This window comes from Nelumbo nucifera, chromosome 3, assembly GCF_055504915.1.
Source record: "Nelumbo nucifera cultivar China Antique chromosome 3, China Antique-T2T, whole genome shotgun sequence".
Classification (NCBI taxonomy): Eukaryota; Viridiplantae; Streptophyta; class Magnoliopsida; order Proteales; family Nelumbonaceae; genus Nelumbo; species Nelumbo nucifera.
Window position 1 is genome coordinate 28,986,263 of NC_142651.1, and position 23,483 is coordinate 29,009,745.

General features: G+C 37.7%; 1 protein-coding gene across 2 annotated transcripts in view; it reads right to left on the minus strand.

Moving 5' to 3' along the window:
• The window catches only part of LOC104607578 (protein VAC14 homolog), a 32,080-nt gene extending 9,222 nt beyond the window's left edge, over positions 1-22,858 (minus strand). For both annotated transcript variants that reach the window (XM_010273277.3, XM_088900456.1), the window contains exons 1-17: positions 22,339-22,858; positions 22,111-22,224; positions 21,900-21,965; positions 16,542-16,631; positions 16,309-16,428; positions 16,153-16,181; positions 15,883-16,025; positions 15,696-15,790; positions 15,244-15,330; positions 14,919-15,026; positions 14,722-14,813; positions 14,408-14,489; positions 5,042-5,107; positions 2,120-2,235; positions 1,886-2,006; positions 1,600-1,761; positions 1,388-1,516 (exon numbers count right to left, since the gene is read on the minus strand). In XM_010273277.3, the coding sequence (XP_010271579.1) occupies positions 1,388-1,516; positions 1,600-1,761; positions 1,886-2,006; positions 2,120-2,235; positions 5,042-5,107; positions 14,408-14,489; positions 14,722-14,813; positions 14,919-15,026; positions 15,244-15,330; positions 15,696-15,790; positions 15,883-16,025; positions 16,153-16,181; positions 16,309-16,428; positions 16,542-16,631; positions 21,900-21,965; positions 22,111-22,224; positions 22,339-22,428 (1,710 nt within the window). In that variant the 5' untranslated portion in view covers positions 22,429-22,858. The remainder of the gene's footprint in view (positions 1-1,387; positions 1,517-1,599; positions 1,762-1,885; positions 2,007-2,119; positions 2,236-5,041; positions 5,108-14,407; positions 14,490-14,721; positions 14,814-14,918; positions 15,027-15,243; positions 15,331-15,695; positions 15,791-15,882; positions 16,026-16,152; positions 16,182-16,308; positions 16,429-16,541; positions 16,632-21,899; positions 21,966-22,110; positions 22,225-22,338) is intronic.
• Positions 22,859-23,483: the final 625 nt, after the last annotated feature.

Genomic DNA, 23,483 nt, shown 5'->3' on the forward strand with positions numbered 1-23,483 from the left:
GCCACGGCACTTAACCAGTAGAAGTTATTTGCCAAAGGAATTCAAGGACAGTAGTGGGATGGTTGAAAAACAACATGGAAAATATGGAAATAACGAACTGAAATTTATTGATCTAGCCAAACAAGGGGTTAATAACAAACTGATGATCTATATTTGTTGTTCTTAACATTTTACATTTTCTGGACACTTTTCAGGTTTTATTTTTTGACTTTTGATCAGTAACGAACTGAAATTTTTATTGATTTATGATGAAAATGAATTATAATATCAAAAACTGACCTTTATATTCCAATTTACAAGCAGTCTACTTGGGAGATAAATTACCAATACAACTGACTTCTGTAGACTGTAACCCCTTGTTTAACCAAAACATCAGCTAAACAGTTGGCTTATCTCTGAACCCAATTGAAAATTGTCTTTATCTCCCTATCCAAGTTATGCACTACTCCCGTGATCCATACCAGTGTTTTAAAAGACATGGGAAGCATGTGCCTGGAGGCATGCCTCCTGGCAAGGTGCCCCCAAAACGCTTAGGCATATGCCAGAGGCGTTGATAGAGGCATATGCCTCAGGTTCATGAGGCGTGCTAGAGGTGTACGCCTCATACAAAAAGACAGAAAAAAAAAATGACATCCTCCTTCCTCTTCTTCCTCCTCCTCCCCTTCCTTCTTCCTCCTCATACCCCTCCTCTTAAGACACCTCCTTGTGTTCGGGAGGCTTACGCCTCTTACGTTCTGAACTATGCCTCACATCTCCAGGTAGTGGAATGCCTCACATCCACCTTTAAATCTCCCTCCACTAATACCCCTATAGTTCAGGGTATTAGCTAATCCCAACCCTTGTAAAACTGCTAACAGATTTGCCTTGTAGATTCACCATGTCCTATGGCCTCAGAGTACATAGAGAGGATGATGCCATAATGGCATGGCCATCCCTGAACACTTCTCCAAGTCCTAAACCACCAGAACTGCCTAAACTGCATCCATCAAAGTTCAACTTAATAAATCTAGTCTCAGGCAAGTGCCACCTGAACTCACAAGCTGAGCTTGCAACATTTCGCGAGCATTTAATAGAATTGTAATTAGTTTTATTTCACAGTAGAATCTATCTACATATGTCCCGAATTATTTTCAAGAATGTTTTAGTTTTAAAGCACCTAAAACTCTTGAGAGAGAGAGAAATGATGATGATGATGATGATGATGATGACAATGACAATGAGGAGGAGGAGGAGGAGGCCTAATCCCACACCTCATTCCTCTGCCTTCTAAGAACATTGGTTATGTACCATGGTAATGATACTGAAGCATTGACTGAGAAAAACTTTTGAAGTTCTACAATTATAGAAAAAACCTAGCAGCTGCCTAGCTGGCAACAAAGCAACTAACCTGCAGTCTTAGATAAGCAAAGATTGGAGTCTCCAGCAACCGGATCAATTTGTCCAGCTGAACCAGGAATTTCACATTTATATCTTCCTCCACCAATGACTGAATCACACAACTGGCATGCTGGTAAGCCTGACAAAAAAGATTGCAAGCAATTACAGAAATTCAACAAGTCAATCAAAGATGGGGTTGGATAGCCATGGCATCATACACACCTGAGCTAATAAGCAAAGACTTATTGTTGCCATTGGAGAATGACACCAAGAGGAATACAAAGAAAGAAATAAATCTTTTCCAGCAGCATTCACCAGTGATTGCTTTAGAAGATCCCGCAAATCAGACAACTCAGATGAAGTAAGTAAAATCAAATTCAGAGCCTGAAAATGAAAAGGAAATGTATTATACAATCATTAGGAACCATGATTTTGGCTTCAACAAGGACTCTTGTTTCTCTTCTTTTTTTCAATAGGGACATATGAGCATAATTACAAATCATAAAACCTGAACCATAATGGAGGCAAAATCCAAGTCATCTTCTCCCTCAAGGATTGTAGAGAGTTCCCTGTAGACCCGTTCAGCATCCAAAAGTACACAAAGCCTACGGATTATCAAAGCACCGCGCCTGGGAAAACACAAACATGATATTTTCATCAACATTGGTAAGATACACACTTCCAATTTTAAACAAGAATGAACTCATTAAATTGAATTGTCAATATAAAGGAAGAAACTCACTTTTCAAGAAGCGAGTGATTGACCCGAAAGTTGTGCATTAGAAAAACAACAAGCTGGCGGAAATGAGGTGCATCTCTTGCTATGCATGCATGCACATCAAGCACAAGGAGTACTACCTACGCAATGACAACACCTTAGTTAAGGAACAGCTGCAGAAAAACATGTTATGAGAACCACAACTAAACTCATAAAACAAGAGAATATGAACTTGATTTTATACAAAGATTTCTCATACTGCCAGCACAGAAATATATTGAGCGCAAAATAAAGGTTAGAGACAAATATACAGAATGCATCCATACTTGTCTTAATAAGAAAAATGCCATGGGCAGATAAAGCAGTAAATGGAAAACCTTGGAAAATGGATCCTTAATGCCACTTAAATGTTGTAGTTAACCATGCCATTACAGAACCAAGAATAACGAGAATTGAGAACATGCAAATACAGAAAGCCAACATGCACCTCTGAACCAGAACCACAAACTTAACCAGAACATATATTTAATTTGCATATAACTCCTATTAACCAGAACCACAAACTTAAGCAACATTCCTGATCCAATCTGCAGTTCTCTAGATTTATAACAAGAACAAATGGAGCAGTAATGTAAAAACAACATGCACCTCTGAACCTCCTCCTGAATATGTTTCTGTTTGGCAGTTATTTATTATTTTAGTTCTATTATTATTTTCTGGTTTATTAATAGGTTGTGGTTGCAGAGGTATTTCTGTCATTTTCAGTTTCTCAAAAGCATCATGACACCTTATGCCACTAAACAGAATGGAATGGCAACAGGACTCAAGTAGCAACCTCATACAGTCAGGGACAAGGCTTTGATGATGATGATGATGTCATACCAAGCTGAGTTCTTTATTTTTTATAATAACGAACATATATAAAGATTGACAAAAGACTAAAAATGGGGAAAACTTATAAAAATATAAAACAATAAAAATTAAGTTAAAAAGAAAGTATGTTAAGTTAAATTTAAAGCATATGATGAGCCCTATCATCATTTAGACTCTAAAAAGGAAGAAAATGGAATATATAAACCAGCAAAGATGAGAGAAAGGAATGAAAAATGGAAATATTTTGAAATTTTATTAAATGAACAACATGTAAAGGGTGCTATCGGGGGGGAGTAACTTAATAGTGCCAATAATAACATGTATCTTTATAAAATTAGAATTAATGAAGTAAAGGAGGTTTTAAATAAGATGCTTAAGGGAATGGCATTAGGACCTGCTGTGATTCCAATAAAAGTGTTGAAAGGTCTAGGAAAGTTAGGCTTGTTATGGCTAACTAAACTACTTAATAAAAGTAAAAAAAAGATGCCTGATGAATGGAGAAAGAGAAAGAACACTATAGTGCCTATATTTAAAAACAAAGGTGAAATACAAAGTTTTAATAATTACCATGGGGTTAATTATAGTGCCTATGAAACTTTGGGAGAGAATAATTGAGCAATGTTTACAGCTTCATCATCATCATCAAAGTGTAAAACCAATTATATGGGATTATCTGCCTAAATCCAATTTTTCCATTTCATTCTTCCAAAGCCATATCCATTGTTAAACTATTGGCGCTTAAATCATTTTTTACTACATCTACCCAAGTCCTTTTTGGTCTATCCCTAGCCCTTTTAGCCCCTTCAACTTGAAACAAATCACTTCTTATTGGTGGAGAGAGAGAATGATTAGGAGGAAATTTGTCCTCTGCCGCTGTTGTGTCAAATGGAGAAGATGAACCGTGTCTTCGGCGATTGGGTGGAGAGATAGAATGATTAGAAGAGAGAGAGAGAGAGAGAGGGAGGGAGAGAGAATCGGTGAGGAGAGAGTGAGAGAGATTGGAGAGGAGAGGGGTGTCCCACTGTTCCACCGCCTCTATCGAGAGACGGATAGTCGATTTCATCGGTGTCGAAAGGTAGAAGAAGTTGAATAGTGTTCAGACAAATTCTCTTAGTTGAGGGCAATGTTGTCCTAAAAAATTAAAAATCTTTCTCGCTCACCATTTTTGTCATTATTTTAAAAGCATAACTGATTTTGTCATTTATTTTGTAAAAACTCCTATTATTTTTACTTTTGTTGTTTTTTTCATAGGTAACAAATTTTTATTACTATTTCTTAGAATAAAATGTTTGCATAGCTTGAGGCTGGACTAACCACGCACCCCATATTTATGCCAATTTATGTCTGAGCCCAAAACATTTGTTCCCTATTGCCCATTGTTTAGAAAAAGCATCAGCCATGGCATTTGCTGATCTTTGCACCCATTGAAAGGTCATAACTGATTCCCTTGCCACCCAACTTTTATTTATTTATTTTTGGAGATATCATATTGTTCTTAAACTAGAAAAACAAGATGGCATAAGAAATAAGAAGACTGATGATGCATATTGATAACAATCAAATCTGGAGTTGATTATCATCAGATATGAACTATTAGGTTCTTTTGGTGTTTGTTCTTCTATTTTCTATTGTTCTTGGGGAGTAACTTACATAACTCAAACAACACATGAGAAAAAGGGAGTTTGATTAACGAAGTAACTTAAATAACTCCAGAGAACAGTAAGCTTTAAACCATATACTTTGCTAAGATTTGACTAGAACTAATTCAGTATGTGATACTGGAGAAAATCAATGAACAAAATCATATTCTAGGAAATCAATGCACTTATAAATCTTTCTCTATTTTTTTTAATACATAGTGAGTATACATATTTTAACAATCAATAAAGAAAATGTTCTCTCAATATCAGACATCAGAGAGACAAAAAAAAAAAAAAAAACTTCTAAGAGCAAAATACCAACTTAAAAAACTAATCCAACATTAAGATGAACTGAAAACAAGACTTATCAAAAAAAAAGATGAACCAAAAACAAGATCATGCATAAAGGAGAAAACCAGGAAAAAGCAATCACCTCATCAGAAGTATCCGATAATGCTCCAAGAAGAGTATCAAATATGTCATTCAAGGAAGATAAGACCTGTTCAGGAAAAAGGATAAAGGAATTGTATTTTACATAATAAGACTATTTCTGCTTTTTAGAAATTCTCAAATACTAAAATGCATATACACAGACACGACAAAATGACAAACAGATGGAATACTATTCTTCCCCATTTACAATATACATCAACCATATGAATAATTCTTATCACCAAGATTACCACTTTTGCACTAACCAGTAGATGATATAATCAAAAAATACTTATAATTAACAAAACGACGGATGTGAATTGATAATTTTTATTGGTGATATAATCAATTTCAACTTCAATGCCAACTAATATATGTATGGATGGAAAACAAACTCAAAAGGCCCATTATATAACCCAAACAAATATTTAGTTTGGTAAGGGGTCTGAAAGAAAAGACCCTTGAAGAAAATGATTCAAACACATGAATTTGGTACGTTGTGAAATTACTAAATTAAGATCAACAATAATTGATGGTTTATCTTCAAGAATGATCCAATGGTAATTACCAAAGAAACTTCACAAACACAACTAAAAGAAATAAATAACTGGATTATAAATTCGCACTCCTCCAATAATGAATTGTGTTGTAATGCTGCATCTAATGATATATTATGTAACTTAGGTGTACGGTGTACCCGAGGGCATACTTGTCTTTTTATCCATCTTTGTAACATCCTAATATATTATAACTAAGTGGGTGCCACCAAACCACTTAGAACATTTTTCAAACCTGTCTTTTCTCTATTTTCTCTTTTCTTCTCTTCTCAATTAACTATATGGTACCAGAGCAGGTTTGGCAGCAGTTTTAAAGCTCGTGCATCTTTCTTTCCCTTTCTAATTGTTGAACTGATGGCCCAAGCCGATGCTGTTCACTTTCTTTTTTTAGTTGTAATAGGTCTAAGGTCCAATTATCTGTTTATTCTAGCAGCCACCCTATTTAGGGCATTCTTGTAACTATGGTACTATACTTCTAATTATGTTTAGATCAAATAAAAGTATCTTAGGGGCTGGGAGACAACCACAATTCCTTTCTCTGAAAATCCTATTTCCCTCTCTTCTCTATTGATCTGAACCTTCTCTGTTTTAGAAGTGGTCCTCTGGGACATGGAGATTCTGTTAGGACAGAATTACTAGCTGCTGTACAAGGGGTTCTTTTTGCAAACCAGATAGAGGTAGAGCAATTGATTATTGAAGGGGACTCAAAGGTAGTGGTGAGCTGGCTGAATAACCCCCAGAATGCTGCTTGATGTTACAAAAATGAAATCAAGAAGTTCAAATGGCTGATAAGGAATATGTCTACTTCTATGGGCAGATCAGCAAATGCTTTGGCGGATGTGTTAGCCAAGCAAGGGGCAAACAAGGAAGACCTTTTCTGGGCTCAATTGTGATCTGTGTTGCTTTTTATTTTCCTTGTATCTTGTTGGAGGCTGCAACTTGCGCCTCTCCAAGTGATGTATGAGCTTTCAATCTTGAACCTATTTATGATATAATAAAATTACCATCATTTATCAAAAATAAATAAAAGCACATCTAGAAGTATCCATGCAGTATTCAGTACCATATCCAATACTGGCATGCTAAGCATGTACAGATATCCAGGTATCATAGATGTTGTCCACATAGCAGTTCTCTTCTTTTTTACATTGTGCTCTACATATATTCTCTATTCCCATCTTCTTTCATGAATCTGGCCAGTCTCGATTATGGATTGAATTCAGCTTCCAATAAAAATATTTAGTGCACCTTGGTTTCTGTTATGGTCACACCATCCGGCAAGGTACCGCGGCGCAGTCATAGGCAGCAGCCCACACAACAGGCCGCACAACAGTGGGCACCGCCTGGCAGCACTGCAGCATGCACCGCCGATAGCGCGCAGCACGCATCGCCAGGCAGCAGCGCACACCGCACGCACCGCACGGCAGCACGCACCATGCACACGCCCGGCACCGCACGGCAGCAGCACCATGGCGCGCAGCACGCACCGCCAGGCAGCAGCGCGCACCGCACGCACTGCACGCCAGCACGCATCGCGCACACACACGGCACCGCACGGCAGCGGCACCATGGCGCAGCACGCACCGCCAGGCAGCAGCACGGTAGCAGCACCATGAGGCGTGTGCACGGCAGCGGCACCCTGAGGCGTGCGCACGCACTGCGCGGCAGCAGCATGGCGCGCACGCACCGCGCGGCAGTGGCACCATGAGCCGCGCGCACGCACCCGGCAGCAGCAGTAGAGCGGGGCCCACACGACAGCTCATGGGGGTGGGCCCACCCTTAACTGGACACATCAAGCCAACTCGCCGCCAGCTTACCTTATCCTTATCTTATCCCTTATCTTTATCTAATCTTATCTTTATCCTTATCTTAAGTAAGAGTGAGTTACCATTAGGAATAGGTAATTAGGAGTTTGAGTTCAAATTGGAGTTTGAGTTTAATTAGGAATTTCCTTCTGTAAGCTCCTATTTAAGGAGCCACGAATTGAAATAAAGCATTCAGTTTTCCAGCCAAGAAAAGAGTGAGGAGAGTTCGGGTGGTCTCTTGGACAAATCACCCATTCAGTTTCCGCAATAGGGTCTACACGCCAGGGGAAGCAGGGCTTTCGCACCATGGACCGACTCGTGACAGGATCCTACGCGCGGGACCGTAACAGTTTCCCACAGTAGTCATACTTCATTTCCTCCTTAAAATTTCCCTAAACCACCTTTTCAGAAGTACCTTTCAAGTTTCAGCTTGAAGGAGACAAAGCAGAATACTACACAATGAAGTATCTCATAGAAAACCAATGGTTCTCCTCCCCGTGAACTAAAGTATAGACCTGACAAAGACAAACAATGTCACAACTGACAATTGTTGTTCAGTCATATCATATTCTGGGTTTAGCCCTACAAGAAAGAAGAAACTCAAACACCTTATTCCTTTTTATCAATTTGATGAATATTTCCATATCAGAATCAGTGTCCCACCCAATACTCCCATAATAATCAACCACTTCCCACAAGGCCTGAAGGGATGAGTAGTACATCATTAGGACCTTCTCTCCCTAATGAATAGTGTTGACCTTTATACACTTGAGCAAGATTTAGTGCCTATTAATAATTACCCTTGACCTTATCCTAGATTTCTTTTACAAGTCAGGAAAAGATATTCCTACTAATAAGTGGTTATACTTATATAAAATTAACAAGTCACAACATTACCATTAAAATTTTCTTTTTCCAATTTAGAGCACTGCTTTAAAGGGAAGTGAGGCATAGACCTTGAGGTGAGGCAGAGCCAAACCGCCTTTCCTTACCTGCCTTTTCTGTGAGAAGAGGTAGGTGAGGTGTAGGCCTCATCTAAGTATCATTAAAATTGAGAAAAAAATAATATATATATAATAAAACTTTATTAATACACAATACCCTCCAAAATATAATAAAGCTTTATAAGTTAGTTGGTTACACTCAAAAATCTCTCATAATATATCCCAACCCAAAATCTCACTGTTTTTCTCTTACTAAATGTGATAATCATAACATGCTATTCTATGTCTCAATGTACCAAATGTGAGAATAGCATCTCCATTCATTACTTATAACACATGATAATGAGACCCACCCATCTAAGAACTATAAATGATATTTATGATTTTTATATTAATTAAAAATAAATGAAATAAAATCTATTAATACAATCTAAATTGTCAAACTCGTTATATCCACTCTCACTTACAAGCCATTTAGTTCCAACAAGGTAGTATATGATAAAAAATATGAATTTTAAAAATATATAAATTAGTTTATATTGAAAATACACTAGAATATATGTAAATAAAGTAAATATACAAATTAAGTAAATGGGTTATTTTATTTAGGAAAAGAAGGTTATTAGCAATAAAATACAATACCAAATAAAATTTTAAAAGCATATGGTTCATATTAAAATAAATATATGTAATAAAGAAATAAATATACAAATTCCATATGAAAAATAAACTGTATCATCAAATGAATAAAGAATTATAGTATAAATAATACATATTAATATATATTATAATTTAAATACTTTGAGGCTAATCTATCAAACACACATGCATACTTGCAATCATCTATAACAGGCTTAGCCACCTTGCTTGTCAAGTATCCCAATTTACTCCTTCTGGGCTTCCACCAATAGACATCTAGTCAGATGTTCCATTTGAGGTAATTTGCCCCATTGAGTTTGATTGTTGTAATAGGGATGCTTACAGCATCACTATATCCAAGCCCAAATTCCACCATGCTCAAACTGAAATTAGCAGACTAAATATTAGATGGTAATTTTATCTCTTGATTTCTTCATAACTGCAACTAGTCAACAAAAATGTTGCATAGACACTGACAGAAGAGTCAGGATCTAATATGTATCCAAGAGTCTAACTCCATAAAACAAAAAAATGTGCTCTGGCAAACACATTTATGTTGAAGCATATATTATTAACACAGTTCAGCTTTATTTTGAATTTTACGCAAAAGGGGTCTAAAATGTTGCCTTTGTTGCTAAGTAACATTTGATAGGCATTCATCTTCTACATTTTTTATGAGTAATGAATGATTTATTAAAAGATTAGGAGCAAAAAGATACACAGAGAGTTCCCAAAATGAGGCACAAGATGCAGCCTCAGATTAAAACAAAGAATTACAGTTTAGCACAAAACGTATGACTCCTATGCACCCCCTGTTTAGCTAGTGAGTCTGCTAACCCATTTGCTGATCTTCTTTCCCGTTGGAACTGGACTGACATGTTTGTAGTTAGCCATTTGAATCTTTGTAAAGCCCCCTTATAGGACCACGCTTTTGTTTCTGGTTCTTTTAACCACTGGATCACTAGCTTGGAATCACCTTCGATTAAAAGCTGTTCACAATTCAGTTCCTTGGCAAATTCAGCTCCTTGTAACACTGCTTGAATTTCTGCATTAACTAAATCCCCTACTCCTATAGGGCAAGAATATAAGGTGACAATTAACCCCCCCGTATTTCTAAACACTCCCCAAACACCGAAAGGTCCCAGATTGCCTAAACTGCTACCATCAAAGTTGAGCTTAATGAGACCCTCTTGAGGAGGTTGTAAAGAAACAGTGTAGTAGTTATTTCTTTAAGTTATTTCTTTATTTTATCAGTTTGGGTCTACATTAGTTATTGTTATATTCTGTTAAGTAGTCTTAGTCAGTAGGGGTATAGTGGTCTTTGTAAGTTACTTTATGATAGAAACCTATAAATACAAAATCTGGGTGGCAGAATAGAAAAAAACTGCTCCCTTCTTCTCATTCTTCTTCTCTCCTCTTCTCTTCTCTTCTCTTCCTCTCTTCTCTCTTCTGTTTTTCTCTTTCTCTTTATGTTTTCTTGCAGAAATCTAAACCTTAGTACAGGCCAAAGGTGATCAACATCATTGTTTTAAAAGGCGTGGGAGGCGTACACCTAGAGGTGCGCCTCCAGGCGAGGCGCCCCCAAAACGCCCCAAGGCATATGCAAGAGGCGCTGACACCTCTGAGGCATACGCCTCATACGCTTTTTTCATGAGGCATGCTAGAGGTGTATGCCTCATGCGCCTCATGCACACCTCATACAAAAACACAGGAAAAAAAAAAAGAAAAAAGAAAAAGGAAAGGAAAGGAAAAGAAAATAAAGGGAAGGGAAAGAAAAAGAAAAAGAAAGAAAGAAAAGAAAAAAAAAGGAAAGGAAAGAAAAGAAAAGAAAAGGAAAGAAAAGAAAAGGGAAGGGAAGAAAAGATAAGGGCAAAGAAAGTGGTCTACCCCCGGCCCCTTCGGCTGGGGGGAAAAGCCCCCCAAACCCCTCCCCCTTTTCAATGCAGCCATTTTTTCTGTGTTAGGGGGGGTCTTGCTCCGCTCCAACGAGCAAGCTTTGCTTCCACTTCAACAAGACCCCCCCCCTTTAACTAGTGCTATGCACCTTTATTCTTCTTAATATAAAAGATTTTTATTAAAAATAAAGAAAAAATGAGATCCCCCCTTCCTCTTGTTCCTCCTCCTTCCTCCTGACCCCCCTCCTCTTAAAGAGGCTTACGCCTCTTACATTCTAAACTACGCCTCACGCCTCTAGGTAGTGGAACACCTCACGCCTCCGTGTTTTAAAACATTGATCAACATCAGCCTTCTGAGGTTTCCATTCTGCCGTCACTTTAGTTCTCATACTAGAACTTTTGGCAACCACTTCCCAATTTCTCCATAAATCATCAAAAGAGAAGGGAGAACATAGTCCCAAAATCTTCACCCAATTGATGGATCTATTAATTAAACATTCCCAAACAATGAACTCATTCCTTTCTTTCTCATCAAAAATTTCGGAATTTCTTTCCCCCCAGACAGTCCAAACCAATGCAGCCCTAGCACACCTCCACAAGACTTTACCTCTTTTCTTAGGCCACCTGAAAGTTGTAGGTCCAAATAGATTTCTAATCTGCATCGACATTGTCCACCTACATCCAAAAAGAATAAAAAGCTTTTCCTACAGACCTACAACAAAAGGACAGGATATTAGTAAATGGTAACAACTTTCTCCATTTGCTTTGCAAAGGCACACCAATTGGGGAAGATACTGAGATAAGGTCTTCTTCTTTGCAAGTTGTTCAAGGTGTTTAGTTTCTCAAGAGAGGCCTCCCAACAAAGAGCTCCCACTTTAGGAGAAAGGGGTTTAGACCAAACCTCTTTACAAGGAAAAGGCTGAGAGCTAGGGGCAGAGCATAAGGAAGAAAAGGAGGAGGCGCAAGAGAAGGTACCCGAAGAATTAGGGGACCAAATACGAGCATGCGGTTTAGAAGGATCCAAACAGATAGAATCAAGCAAACAAAGTAACTGTTCAGTCTGGTCAAGCTCAGAATCTCTCAAATCTCTCCTGAAACCCAAATCCCAACTGAAGCCTGAAGACAAGGAGAACGAGACAAACCTTTGAACTGGTTCATTTTTAAAGCAAGAGAGGAAATACAAGGACGGAAAAAGGTCCTTGAGGGTCGAATTACCAATCCATAAATCCTCCCGAAAAAGAACCCTATCCCCAGTACATCATTTTGTTTTTTGAGAACTGTAACGTAAAGTATTTCATTAAACCAAAAAGCCAACAAAAACCCCTAGAACATACATCATACCCGAATAGCCGATCAAGTTTAAGAATTGGGGAAGAATGCCATAGATTGCCTTCCAAGGAGAGTTCAACGTAGGGGTGATCATTTCAGCCCAGCCTGGCCCGGAAATTCCAGGCTTGGGCCTAGGTTTTGTGTTCAGACCCGGCCCAGGCCCGGGCCCACATCAGGCCCGCAAATTTTAGGGCCGGGCTTGGGCTTAATACTTCAAGCCCGGCCCGGCCCACATATATTTAATTTAAACTTACACATTTTGTGTATAATGTATACATATGCATACAAATTTTACATTATAATATATATTTTATATATGAATATTATAACATAACATGTATAATTTATATTATATGTAATATTTTATATTATATAATGTATAAAATAAGTTTATATGCATGTTATGTCATTTAATATAAAATATTATAGATATGTAATGTTATATATATATATATGAAAGACATTAGCCCAGAATCAGGCCCGGCCTGGCCTAGGCCCGTATAGACCCGGGCTAGGGCTTATGTTTCAAGCCCAGAACCCCAGGCCAGGCCGGGCCCGAGCCTAAGCTATAGCCCTTATCGTAAGTGCAAAGCCCGGCCTGGCCCATGATCACCCCTAGTTCAACGTGGCCCTTCGAGAAATGCCAGCATCCCAACCATTGCCTTCTGCTCCATGTATACTCCCTACAACTTTGTGCCAAAGTCTTTCCCTCTCCAAAGCCATTTGCCCAATAGAGCTGAGTTTTCTTCTCTAGGTTACCCAATCCCAAACCCCCTACTCCTTTCTCTTGCATACTAACTCCCATCTAACCAAATGATCCTTCTTTCCTTCTCCAAGCTCCTAGAAAAAGTGCCTCATCACCTTCTCTACTTTCACCACCTCCCTTTGCAGCATCCTAAATATAAAAAGGAAGTAAATTGGGAGATTCGCTAGGGTGGATTAAATTAGAGTGATTCAACCCCCAAGTGACACATAATTTCTCTTCCGGGTCGCCAATTTCCTAGCACAACTTTCCACCACAAGATTCCAAAAACTTCCCTCCCTAGGGTTGGCTCCTAATGGTAAACCCAAGTATCTCAATGGCCAATTAGATGTTAGACAACCTAACACCTTGGCTACTTCATCCAATTCCTCCTCCAAATTCAGCCCCACTACACAACTCTTTTGAAAGTTAATTTTTAACTTTGACACAACCTCAAACAACTTTATCACCCCTTTCAAATTCCTTGCTATCTGAGGGTCCCCGGTCTCACAAAAGAGGATAGTGTCATATGCAAACTGTAGGGGTGTAACAATAACACCCCCTCTTCCAACCCTCCATCCTCTAATCAAATTCAGCCTGTCCGCTCTAGAGATATGTCTACTGAAAACACCTGTATCAAGGTAAAGAGGAAGGGAGAGAGGGGATCCCCTTGTCTCAGTCCTCTAATAGCTAGAAAGAAATCTCTAACCACTCTGTTAACCTACACAAAATAATGAGCGGTTGCCACACAGCCTTCAATCCAACCACACCACCTATCTCCAAAACCAAAATTCCTCAAGGTTTCTATCAAGAATGACCAATCTACTAAATCATACGCTTTCTCTAGATCCAATTTACAAACAAAGCCTTTCTTTCCCCTTCCTTGAAGTCCTCCGCACATTCATTAGCTATTAGGAATTCATCTTCTACATTAACTGTTCGCTCATTTCAAATAATCTAAGAGATGAGAGAATGTTACACATAGTTGTCCCTCAAGGCATCATGGAGTATCAGAATGATTTGTGTTTGACATGGATATATCATCCTTTCAGGAGAGTCCATGTAATACTGGTGAACAAACATTAAACACCTCGCACACAGCCCTTAATGTCTCAAACAACAGGCTCTCTAACTTATCTAAACAAGGAGGCACAAAAGGAAGAGATTTCACCACTGAAATCTCAAATCTTCCAAGAATCAATTCTTGCTTGATTTTAGCAAGTGAAAAAAAAAAAAGAAAAAAAAAAGATGGATCAGATTCTAATGATCCAATAGTTCATTCTGCCCTTGCAAAATCCTAGCATTCTCTTCAATCATATCCATATTTTTGTGGAATTTTGAAGACAAATCTTTAGGTCAACATTCTAAAGCAGAAAAAAATTGAAAAAAAAAATCATACAACAGATTTGAAGTATACATGCATGCCATCATATTTTAGGAAAGCTTTTGTGATTACCTCAACACGATGTCTAGCTAAAAGAGTTGAAATCCAATGCAATGCCTCAATTCTAGTAGCCTCCCATTCACTAGATAATTGCCTGATGGAAAACAGAACTTGGTAATCACAATCTAGGTCATTTTACCTTGTGGCAAAGCCATTCAGTATGAATATTGTTAACGAACAATCATATAATATGAAACAATTAGCCCTTCTTCACAGCTTTCTCCTGTTGCTCTCTTGGAAGCACAGGAGCTACATTAACCCACAGATTACAGAAGCATTAGTAACCTTTAAAACCTAGCTGTTTTCCCAGGTGACAAAAACTGCACCTCCTTGCAATGGAAAGGATAGCACCAATATCAAATCCCTCAGCTGGATCAGCCCTGATTGCACGGAGTTCATCATTGGTTTCACGAGCAGCCTAACAAAAATAAATGCAAGGCGCACCAATATGAGATGCATGATAAAAAAGGTTGGTTGCTACATGCAATTATATTGACTTCAGTGCAAGAGAAGAATGCCATACCACTCTTATTCTCTCCTCTTTATCGGATATGCAGGGCAAAATGGCTCCCAAAATATCAGCATAGTAAGGAATGAGCTGATCTCCACCAAGTTTTACAAATTCGTTTATCTGCATGCTCGAGCAGATGTACTTAGTATCATTACTCACTGATATTAAACATCAATAACTATTCATTTGTTTAAATTCATAATAGCACAGTAAATTCTCCTTTACAGAGATAAGAAATATAGGAAAAACTACACTACTAAGCATGAAGATAAATCCAATATATGAAACCGACAGCCTGACTGTTTACTGTGATCCAATAACATGTCAAACACCTTACCCATGTCACAGCTGTGAGCCGAGTAAATTCATCTGGAGAACCTGCCCTCTGCACCAAAATTTCAGCCATGCGACCGTAATCTACAGACTTCAAAGCAGCACTGCTTAAGTCAGAAAATTTAAAAACAGAGAGAGAGAGAGAGAGAACCATTAAATGTTTTTTTCACTTCTACAAATTATGACACATCCTGCATATTAATTTAAACCAAAAGCTTTAAAACTTTCACTATCTTCTACCAGTCTCTCAAGGATAAGGTTATGTGTCTACATAAATACATAAAAATGAACAATAAAGGATAGCCCTGTACGTTCCCATAGTTCCTTGGTGTAAATGGGTGTTGATGTAGTTTGCCCATTTACACTGATCAATGCTTACATTTTCAAAAGAAAAAATAAAATAAAAATGATCAATAAAGAACTCCCCTCCCCCTACCACATTAACAGAAATCTTACTGGAGAATTCTTGATCTCTTGGAGAAATTCAGAAAGTGCTGAATCAGCTTGTTGGCGTATTTCATGACTAGAATCACTTAACATGTTGAACAAACCTGAAATTTGGAGAAGATCTACGAGTAATTACAGTTACCAATCACTTTAAAGGAAACTTTCAGACCTTGATATGGAAAAAAAAAATATTTACCATCAAGAAAATCTGGCAGAAAACCAAGCATGTCAATATCCGGAACACTATCCAATACAGTAATCCATCCTACCAAAAACTGGCGGACATAGGGATTTAAGACATTCATGCGCTCCCTTAGCAATGGTATAAATTCTTCAATACTGATGCAGATCACAAAAACAATAAATTGGTCAGTTAACCAAATTTCAAAGCTCGTATTCAAATTTTCAAATTTTGGCCTTTAAATCAAAATTGGAACATATAAAATTAGAAGTGAAGACAGTTCACCTGAATTGATCACTTTCGGTTACAATATCCTGTTTATCCAAAGGCATAAGATCAATATGTGCATATGCATAACTGATCAAGAAAAATATTGCATATGCATTTATAAAATATGAGCAAAACAAGCCAAAATAAGATGGAATAAAAGTAATCGATTACCTTTACAAGTCGATCCAAAAGATGAGCAGCACTTTGCACATTAGCATCAGAGTCTGCTGAAAGCTTACAGAGTGCATCAAAGATCTGATTGAAAAATACAATAAAATCTCCTCTTACAACCTGCACACCAGCTAGAGACGATGGTTACTGCAACAGCAACATATTAAAAACATCACAAAGAAAATAATTGGATAATAATACAATGGAGTAAAAGCCAACTGATCCACTCTCACCTTTGCAATGTTATATAAGGCTTCACAAGCATAATATCGAACTCTGCTATCTTGATCAGAGAAGGAATTAAGAACAGGTGGTACAATTTGCTGATACCAAAAGAAATGAAATATAAATAGGATACCTTAGAAACTAGAGGTTTTAAAATAAGGAGTAAAACAGAATATATGTAATGTAAATTTAATAATAACAGGGGTGTAAATCAAGGTACACTTAGGATTGGAGACCAAGAGATACTTCAATGTGACCTTTTCCGGTACCTTGGTAATTCATAACAAGGGAAAGAAGAGATTGAGGAAGATGTTGCCCATAAAATTAGAGCAGGGTGGGCAAAATGGAGGTGTGCATCTGGAGTCTTATGTGATAAGCAAATACCACTTAGATCAAAAGGAAAATTCTATAAAACAGTGTAAAACCAACAATGCTGTTTGGAGCATAGCATTGGGCAGTCAAGAAGCAACCGTCCAAAAAGTGAGTGTGGCAGAAATACATATGCTGAAATGGATGAGTGTAAAAATCAGAAAGGATAGGGTCAGACATGAAGTTATTTGGAGGAACCTAGGAGTAACTCCCATAGGTGATAAAATGAGATAAAGTAGACTTAGATGGTTCAGTCACGTGCATAGAAGACCACCTAAAGCACCCATAAGGAATAGCAAACAGTTACAAGTTGAAGGGCCTAAAAGGGCTAGGGGCAGGCAAACAAAAAGGACATGGATCGAAGTAGTAAGATATGATTTACGCACACATGGCTTAACAATGGATATGGCATTAAACAGAAAGGAAAGGAGAAACAGGATTCGTGCAGCAAACTCCATATAGCTGGGATAACACTTAGACGATGACGATATAATGAGGAAAGAACATCAAACATGCAAACCATTTTTGAGTAGGTAACTAGTGATTTCATTAGTATATAGAATAAATGATAAATATAAAAGTTTGCAGAAAGATAGCATGTACATAGTATCCCAAAAGTGTGAGGATATGAATCAGATACAGGGAAGTACAATGAACCTAGCCCCATATCTCACAAGCTTCATGTTTTGCTTTGACAGTAAAGGGCAGCCCAGTGCATGAGGCTCCCACCAATGCGGGGTCCAGGGAGGGACAAATGTATGCAGCCTTATGCCCTTACCCCTGCACATACAGAGGCTGTTTTCAAGAATTGACCCCGGTCGCCCAAGTCACAACGGAGCAACCCAACTATCCCAAGTGAAAACAATTGAGATATGGGTAAATTATTTTATTTCCAGAAGACAATTACAATTTCCTATTATGAATGTGAATCTCACTACATCTAACTAATCAAACTTGCTTCCTGTATGTCACACTAAATAACACTATTACATCTAAGACTTCAGCCAACTTGGCCACTAATATTGACAAGACTTAAAACTTTCATGTGACAACAGCAAGAATGGCTCAGTTCATTCTATTTATTGACAAGTATTAAAACTTCAGTTTTCTTGTATGAAATATAACATTAAAGGGCAAGTAAACTTTCATCATAGGCAATGCCTAGGTGATAAGGCGTTCTTTGGGAGTTGCCTTATGCCTCACCTTGGTGCTTTTGTATTGGGAGCATGATTGTCAAGGCATCACCTAGGCAACAAGGTGCACTTGGTTTGGTGCCTCACCAAAATGCCATGGCTTATATACAAAAGGTGGTTGTCTAAGCAACTAAGCGCCAACTTAGGCAACAAAAATTTCAAGACTGGTGCTTTATTGTAATATCATTACTAGGGCTACTTATTATTATGCTTGTTAATACCTATACAACCTATTTTTTATTCTGGTTTTGAAAATAGATCCTATCATATATCATCCTACTAAGCTACTCTGAGCCTATTGGGTTAGGCAACTCCCCAAGGGCTGAAAATAAAGCTTTAATTCAGGGGTTGGAATTGAGGCTAAAGGACTTAAAAAATGTGGAGGTGGAAGGTGATTGTCAACCTTTAATCTTCTGGTTGAAGAAGCAGGATCTGATTCCTTCCCACCAACCTATCTCCACCTCCATTTGAATTCAACTTATAACCAACTTTGAATACCCTTCAATTACCAGTTTAGAAATATTCAATTCCTTCACTTTTTGAACTCCTTCCATAACAGCTAGAATTTCAGCCCTCAAGGAGTCTCCCACACCTATAGGACCTGAAAAGAGAGCAACAATTCGGCCTTCATCATTTATGAAAATTTCTCCTATGCCTGAGGGACCAGGATTTCCTTCACTACTACCATCAAAGTTCAGCTTAATAAATCCACTGAAAGAAGTAGACCAAGATAGCCTCGTGACAGCCTTAGAGGGACTTGTAATATTTATTGATCACTTCTGGTTTCTGTTTGTATTTCTGTTGTTAGAGCTCCATGTCTTCTGGAGCTGGTTTTGTTTTTGGATGTTTTTGGAAACCTGCTGTACTTTGCTTAAGCCTGCTGCTTTTTAAGCAGCGGTCTCCTCACTAATCAAATTTATCTGTTGCCTATATATAAGGATAACAAATACAAGGGTTTTCACAAGAGAAACATAAAGAAGGTAGAGAAAAGTAAGAGGTTTTCTCCTTTTTTCTGCAGTTTCTCCCTCTCTTACATTAAATAGAAAAAGTATCTCCCCATGTTATTCTCCCTTTTCTTTACTCTCCCTCTCAAAAGGTTTTGGTTAGTAAAGATTATATCTTTATTTAGTTTTAATAATTTTCTGATATGCAATCGCTCTACTAAATATATATTATGTTACAGCATTGTGTTTGAAATATTAAAAGCAATTGATTGATTTTTTTATCAATAACCAAGAATTTCATTAAGATTAAATAAGAAGTATACATACAAGCAGAGGGAGGTAAGCTATCTTAACTCCCTTGCAAATTGCAACCAACAAAACAAAATTACAGGATTAGAAATGAGACCAAAACAAAGAATCCCTAATCACCCCTTGCTTTGCTAACCCATCCACAAATGAGTTAGCAGATCTCAACACCCAACTGAATTTTATCTCAGTATCTTCTGCCAGCCATTTAAATGTTTCCTTTCATTGCTGTAATTCCACATAGCAGCATTGTCTTCCTTTAGCCATCTTATTACCACCTCCGAGTCCCCTTCAATTATCAGTCTCCTAATGTTCAATTCCCTTGCTCTTTGAACTCCCTCCAATGCCACCAAGACCTCAGCCCATAGAGAGTCACCCTCTCCAATAGGGCCAGAGTTGATAGCTGAAACAATCCCCTCCTCATTCCTGAATACTCCCCCAATACCTGACAAACCTAGGTTTCCCAAGGCTGCTGCCATTAAAATTCAGTTTTAGGAAGCCCAATTGAAAATATCCCTGCCTTTTACATATAATGATTTTTTTTCTATTTTTTGAGAGAAAACTTACTGTTTTCTATCAATTGGAAAATTAATGTTATTAGTAAAGAGCATAGTTACATTTTCAATATATGCATGTTAATTGAAATATACAAAATTATGGAATTAACAATTTAACATAGGATTTAGTATTTTCTTTGTGAAATTTTATTGCCTACATAGGCAATTCCTAGGCAACTAGGTGCTCCACTTCGCCTAGAATCGCCTAGACACCATGAAAACTATGATTGGGGTGTATAAATTTCAGGTGTAGTGCAGCTAAACAATATCTTATTGTATGGATAAGGGCAAAAGGTGTAAAAGGACATCATAATAAACCGATTTTCAATTGCATTTTGAGGACTAAGATTGGCAAGATCTTTAAATTACAACACTTTTGGAGGTGGAAGGCAACTCAGGGGTGGTGGTGGGTTGGCTAAAAAACAAGGGCAAGGGAATTGACAGTATCATCAGATCTTTGAAGGAAATCCAATGTTTCACAAGGCAAGAAAACACAATATTTTCATGAGTCCAGAGTTAAAAGAGTTATGACAGCCTGACAGGTTTATTCCATGGTACAAGTTTTCAAGTGATTTCTTTCCTTTTTTCCTTTTTTTCTTTTTTTTTCCCTTAAAAATGTTCTGAAATTGATTTAAGGGATATATTGAGGCTTAGCTTCATAGGATAAGCTTGAAATCAAGTTAACCTCCATAGTTTGGTTTGGTATTTATTTAGGTCTTACATGTTTCAGTTCTATGTTTGGTCTGTTATATGTGGGATATTATGATGTTAGTTTCTAGTTTAATTGATTATATTATCAAAAAAAAAGATAACAATGTTTGCAATGTCTAATAAATAGGAATTTATTATCTTTGTTTAAAAGAATACTAAGTTTATTATCACATAAGAAGATATATTATCAAATTATAGGTTGAATTAGAGCTGTCAATTATAATTGGTCTTATAGGGTCAGACACAATAGGCTCAATTAATAACTGGGTAAGTTGTGTCAGGATTGGATCGGCACATTACTTTATCAGTTTGGTGCAGTTCCCCTGACATAGCCCAGACCCAACCCATTTGTGACTTTTACAAAAGAATTTCTCAATTATATTGTAACTGTTGCTACATATTTGAGCATATAATAAATTCAATATATTGCCCATGATACATTGTGATTATTTTCTCAGGTGCCATAGGGATTGAAAACTCTCTTAAGGCAGAAACATGGGCAATTTTACATGGAGTAAGAAAAGCCAAAGTCATGAATATCACAAATCTAATTATAGAAGGGGACCCCAAAGTAGTAGTGGGCTGGGTAAGGGGAAGCCACGAGGTTCCATGGAAGTATAGATATGTTGTGCTGGAGATAGGAAACATATGGGTGTTTTGAGAGCAACCATATCATGGGTTCCAAGATCTGCAAACAGGTTGACTGGTGGATTGGCAGAACAGGGGGCTACAAGGGACAGCTTGTAATATATGTAATAGAAAAAGCAACATACCAGTACAATTACATCACTTGACCCCAATACAAGCTGTCCCTTGTCCACGACACTTGTTTAGGTTTTCAGTGACTACAGACCCCTTGTCCATTTTTTAATATATCAATTAAAATAACTTAATGCATTTCCATTTAACAGTATTGCTCTGATGTTTTAGTTGCAAGAATTAATATTAAATATTAACACAAGGTAGTTATATGATCTGTCAGCTCATTGGTTTTTGAAAGTTATGTGTTCTTGTTTTCTTTAAATGGTTTCCACAATTGTGTGTCTAACATACCATATACACTAATTCTCGTACCAACGTTAAGGTGGATTGTCTCTGTCAGTCATGCATGACATTTCAACTTTACCATCCAAGCTAGTCATCACAAAATGCACAAGTGCAAAGTTATCAAATCATAGCCAATTTAAAATGTTTTAGTTATTTCAGCCAAGAAATTACACAATGATCTGTAAACCAACTCCATAAATGGGCCCTAAGAAACCATCATCAGTTCTTGAATTGCTTACCTCAAGATGCTGAGCGGCTTCTGTTGTCAAGCCAACCGTCGCAGCAGCAAGGCCAATTAATCCACCCTGAAGCAATACAAATATAAAAACGTTGGAACAAAAACGAAGCACAAGACAATTACATGATCAAAAACATCTAACATCTAAGTCAGCACAAACACGAAGAATTACAACAGAGATGCTAAGCATATAGTGCCCCTCATTTACAAACCTTCCGGTGGTTCGCCTGTGGCGAATATGTAAATTCGGTGGTCAAAAGATTGATCACGGCCGTAATTCGCTCATGATCTCCAGCAGCGGCAAGTTGCTTCACAATTCCTTCAATCTGAAACATTCATTTCACATTTACCAAAAGCAACTAAGTATCCTAAACCAGTAAAAACCCTAGACAATTAGAATAAACAGGAAAATAACCAAAATTGCATGAAAATACACAAACCTCAAGCGCGGCATTCTTGCGCTTCTCGTAAAGCTTGTCGGATAAGTTTCGAAGCACAGCCGCTGGAATTATCGATAGAGCGTCCGCCATGGCGCCCAAAATTTCTTCAGACACTCAAAGCCGCTTTCGAATCTTCTCCTCCTCGAATCGGAACATTGCAAGGTTTTTCATAGCAGATCAAGCATCGCACAAAAAAAAAAAAAAAAAAAAACCTCAACCAAACGTGCCCTAATGTGAGTTTCCAACGAAAGATCGTAAAAACAGACTGACGGATCGAACGATATTGAGACAAAACCCCTATCTTTGTCCGTCCCTCTATACGAGACTCTCGGGAGATTCCTTTTTTTCCTTTAATTTTATGTTTCTTCCGGTTTCTGAATCTCTTTCTCTTTCCGTTTCTCACAATCTCTGCGTTTACCGTTGGTCGTCTCGGCCACCGCGTTTAATCTCGGTAGAGCTGGATTGATCTGTATTTACGGAATGTGCCACTAACGTTGTCTACTAAACGACGAATTCGCATGAACCGGCTGTTTGGTCGGATGGGTTTTGACCCGGGGCAAGAGAATTGTCGTCACCTTCATCCAACTTTTAAATTTTTGGAAGAAATGCTTGTCCTTTATACATAATTACCAGAATACCCCTTTTAAGTATGCATAAAATTACACCAGAACTTCTCTATGCTCTGCTTGGATCTTTGGGAATCATAATATGAATGGTATTCTTTTTTTGGTATTAACATGAATGGAATTGGTTGCCCGCCAAATACGGATGATGATTTCCACCCTACCGAATGATCATAGAACCACAAAAAGGTAGAGAGATTCAACTAGGGTTGAGTGACAATGTGGTGTATATATATATATATATACACGTAGGGGTGTCCATGAAAAATCGAACTAAGAAAACCAAATAAGAAGAAAGCAATTAACCAAATAGATCGGTTTTGAAAAACTAAAGAATTGATTCGATTTTCGATTAACCTACAAAAAAAATCGATAGTTTATCAAACCGTGTACCCTTACTGTTTTAAAATTGACTAACACTACCCTTGTTGTTTCTAACAATTGACTAATACTTCCCTTACCATTAACGTTCCGTCATAAACCATCCAAATGTGCATCTCGTGACTCTTATAACTTCCAAAA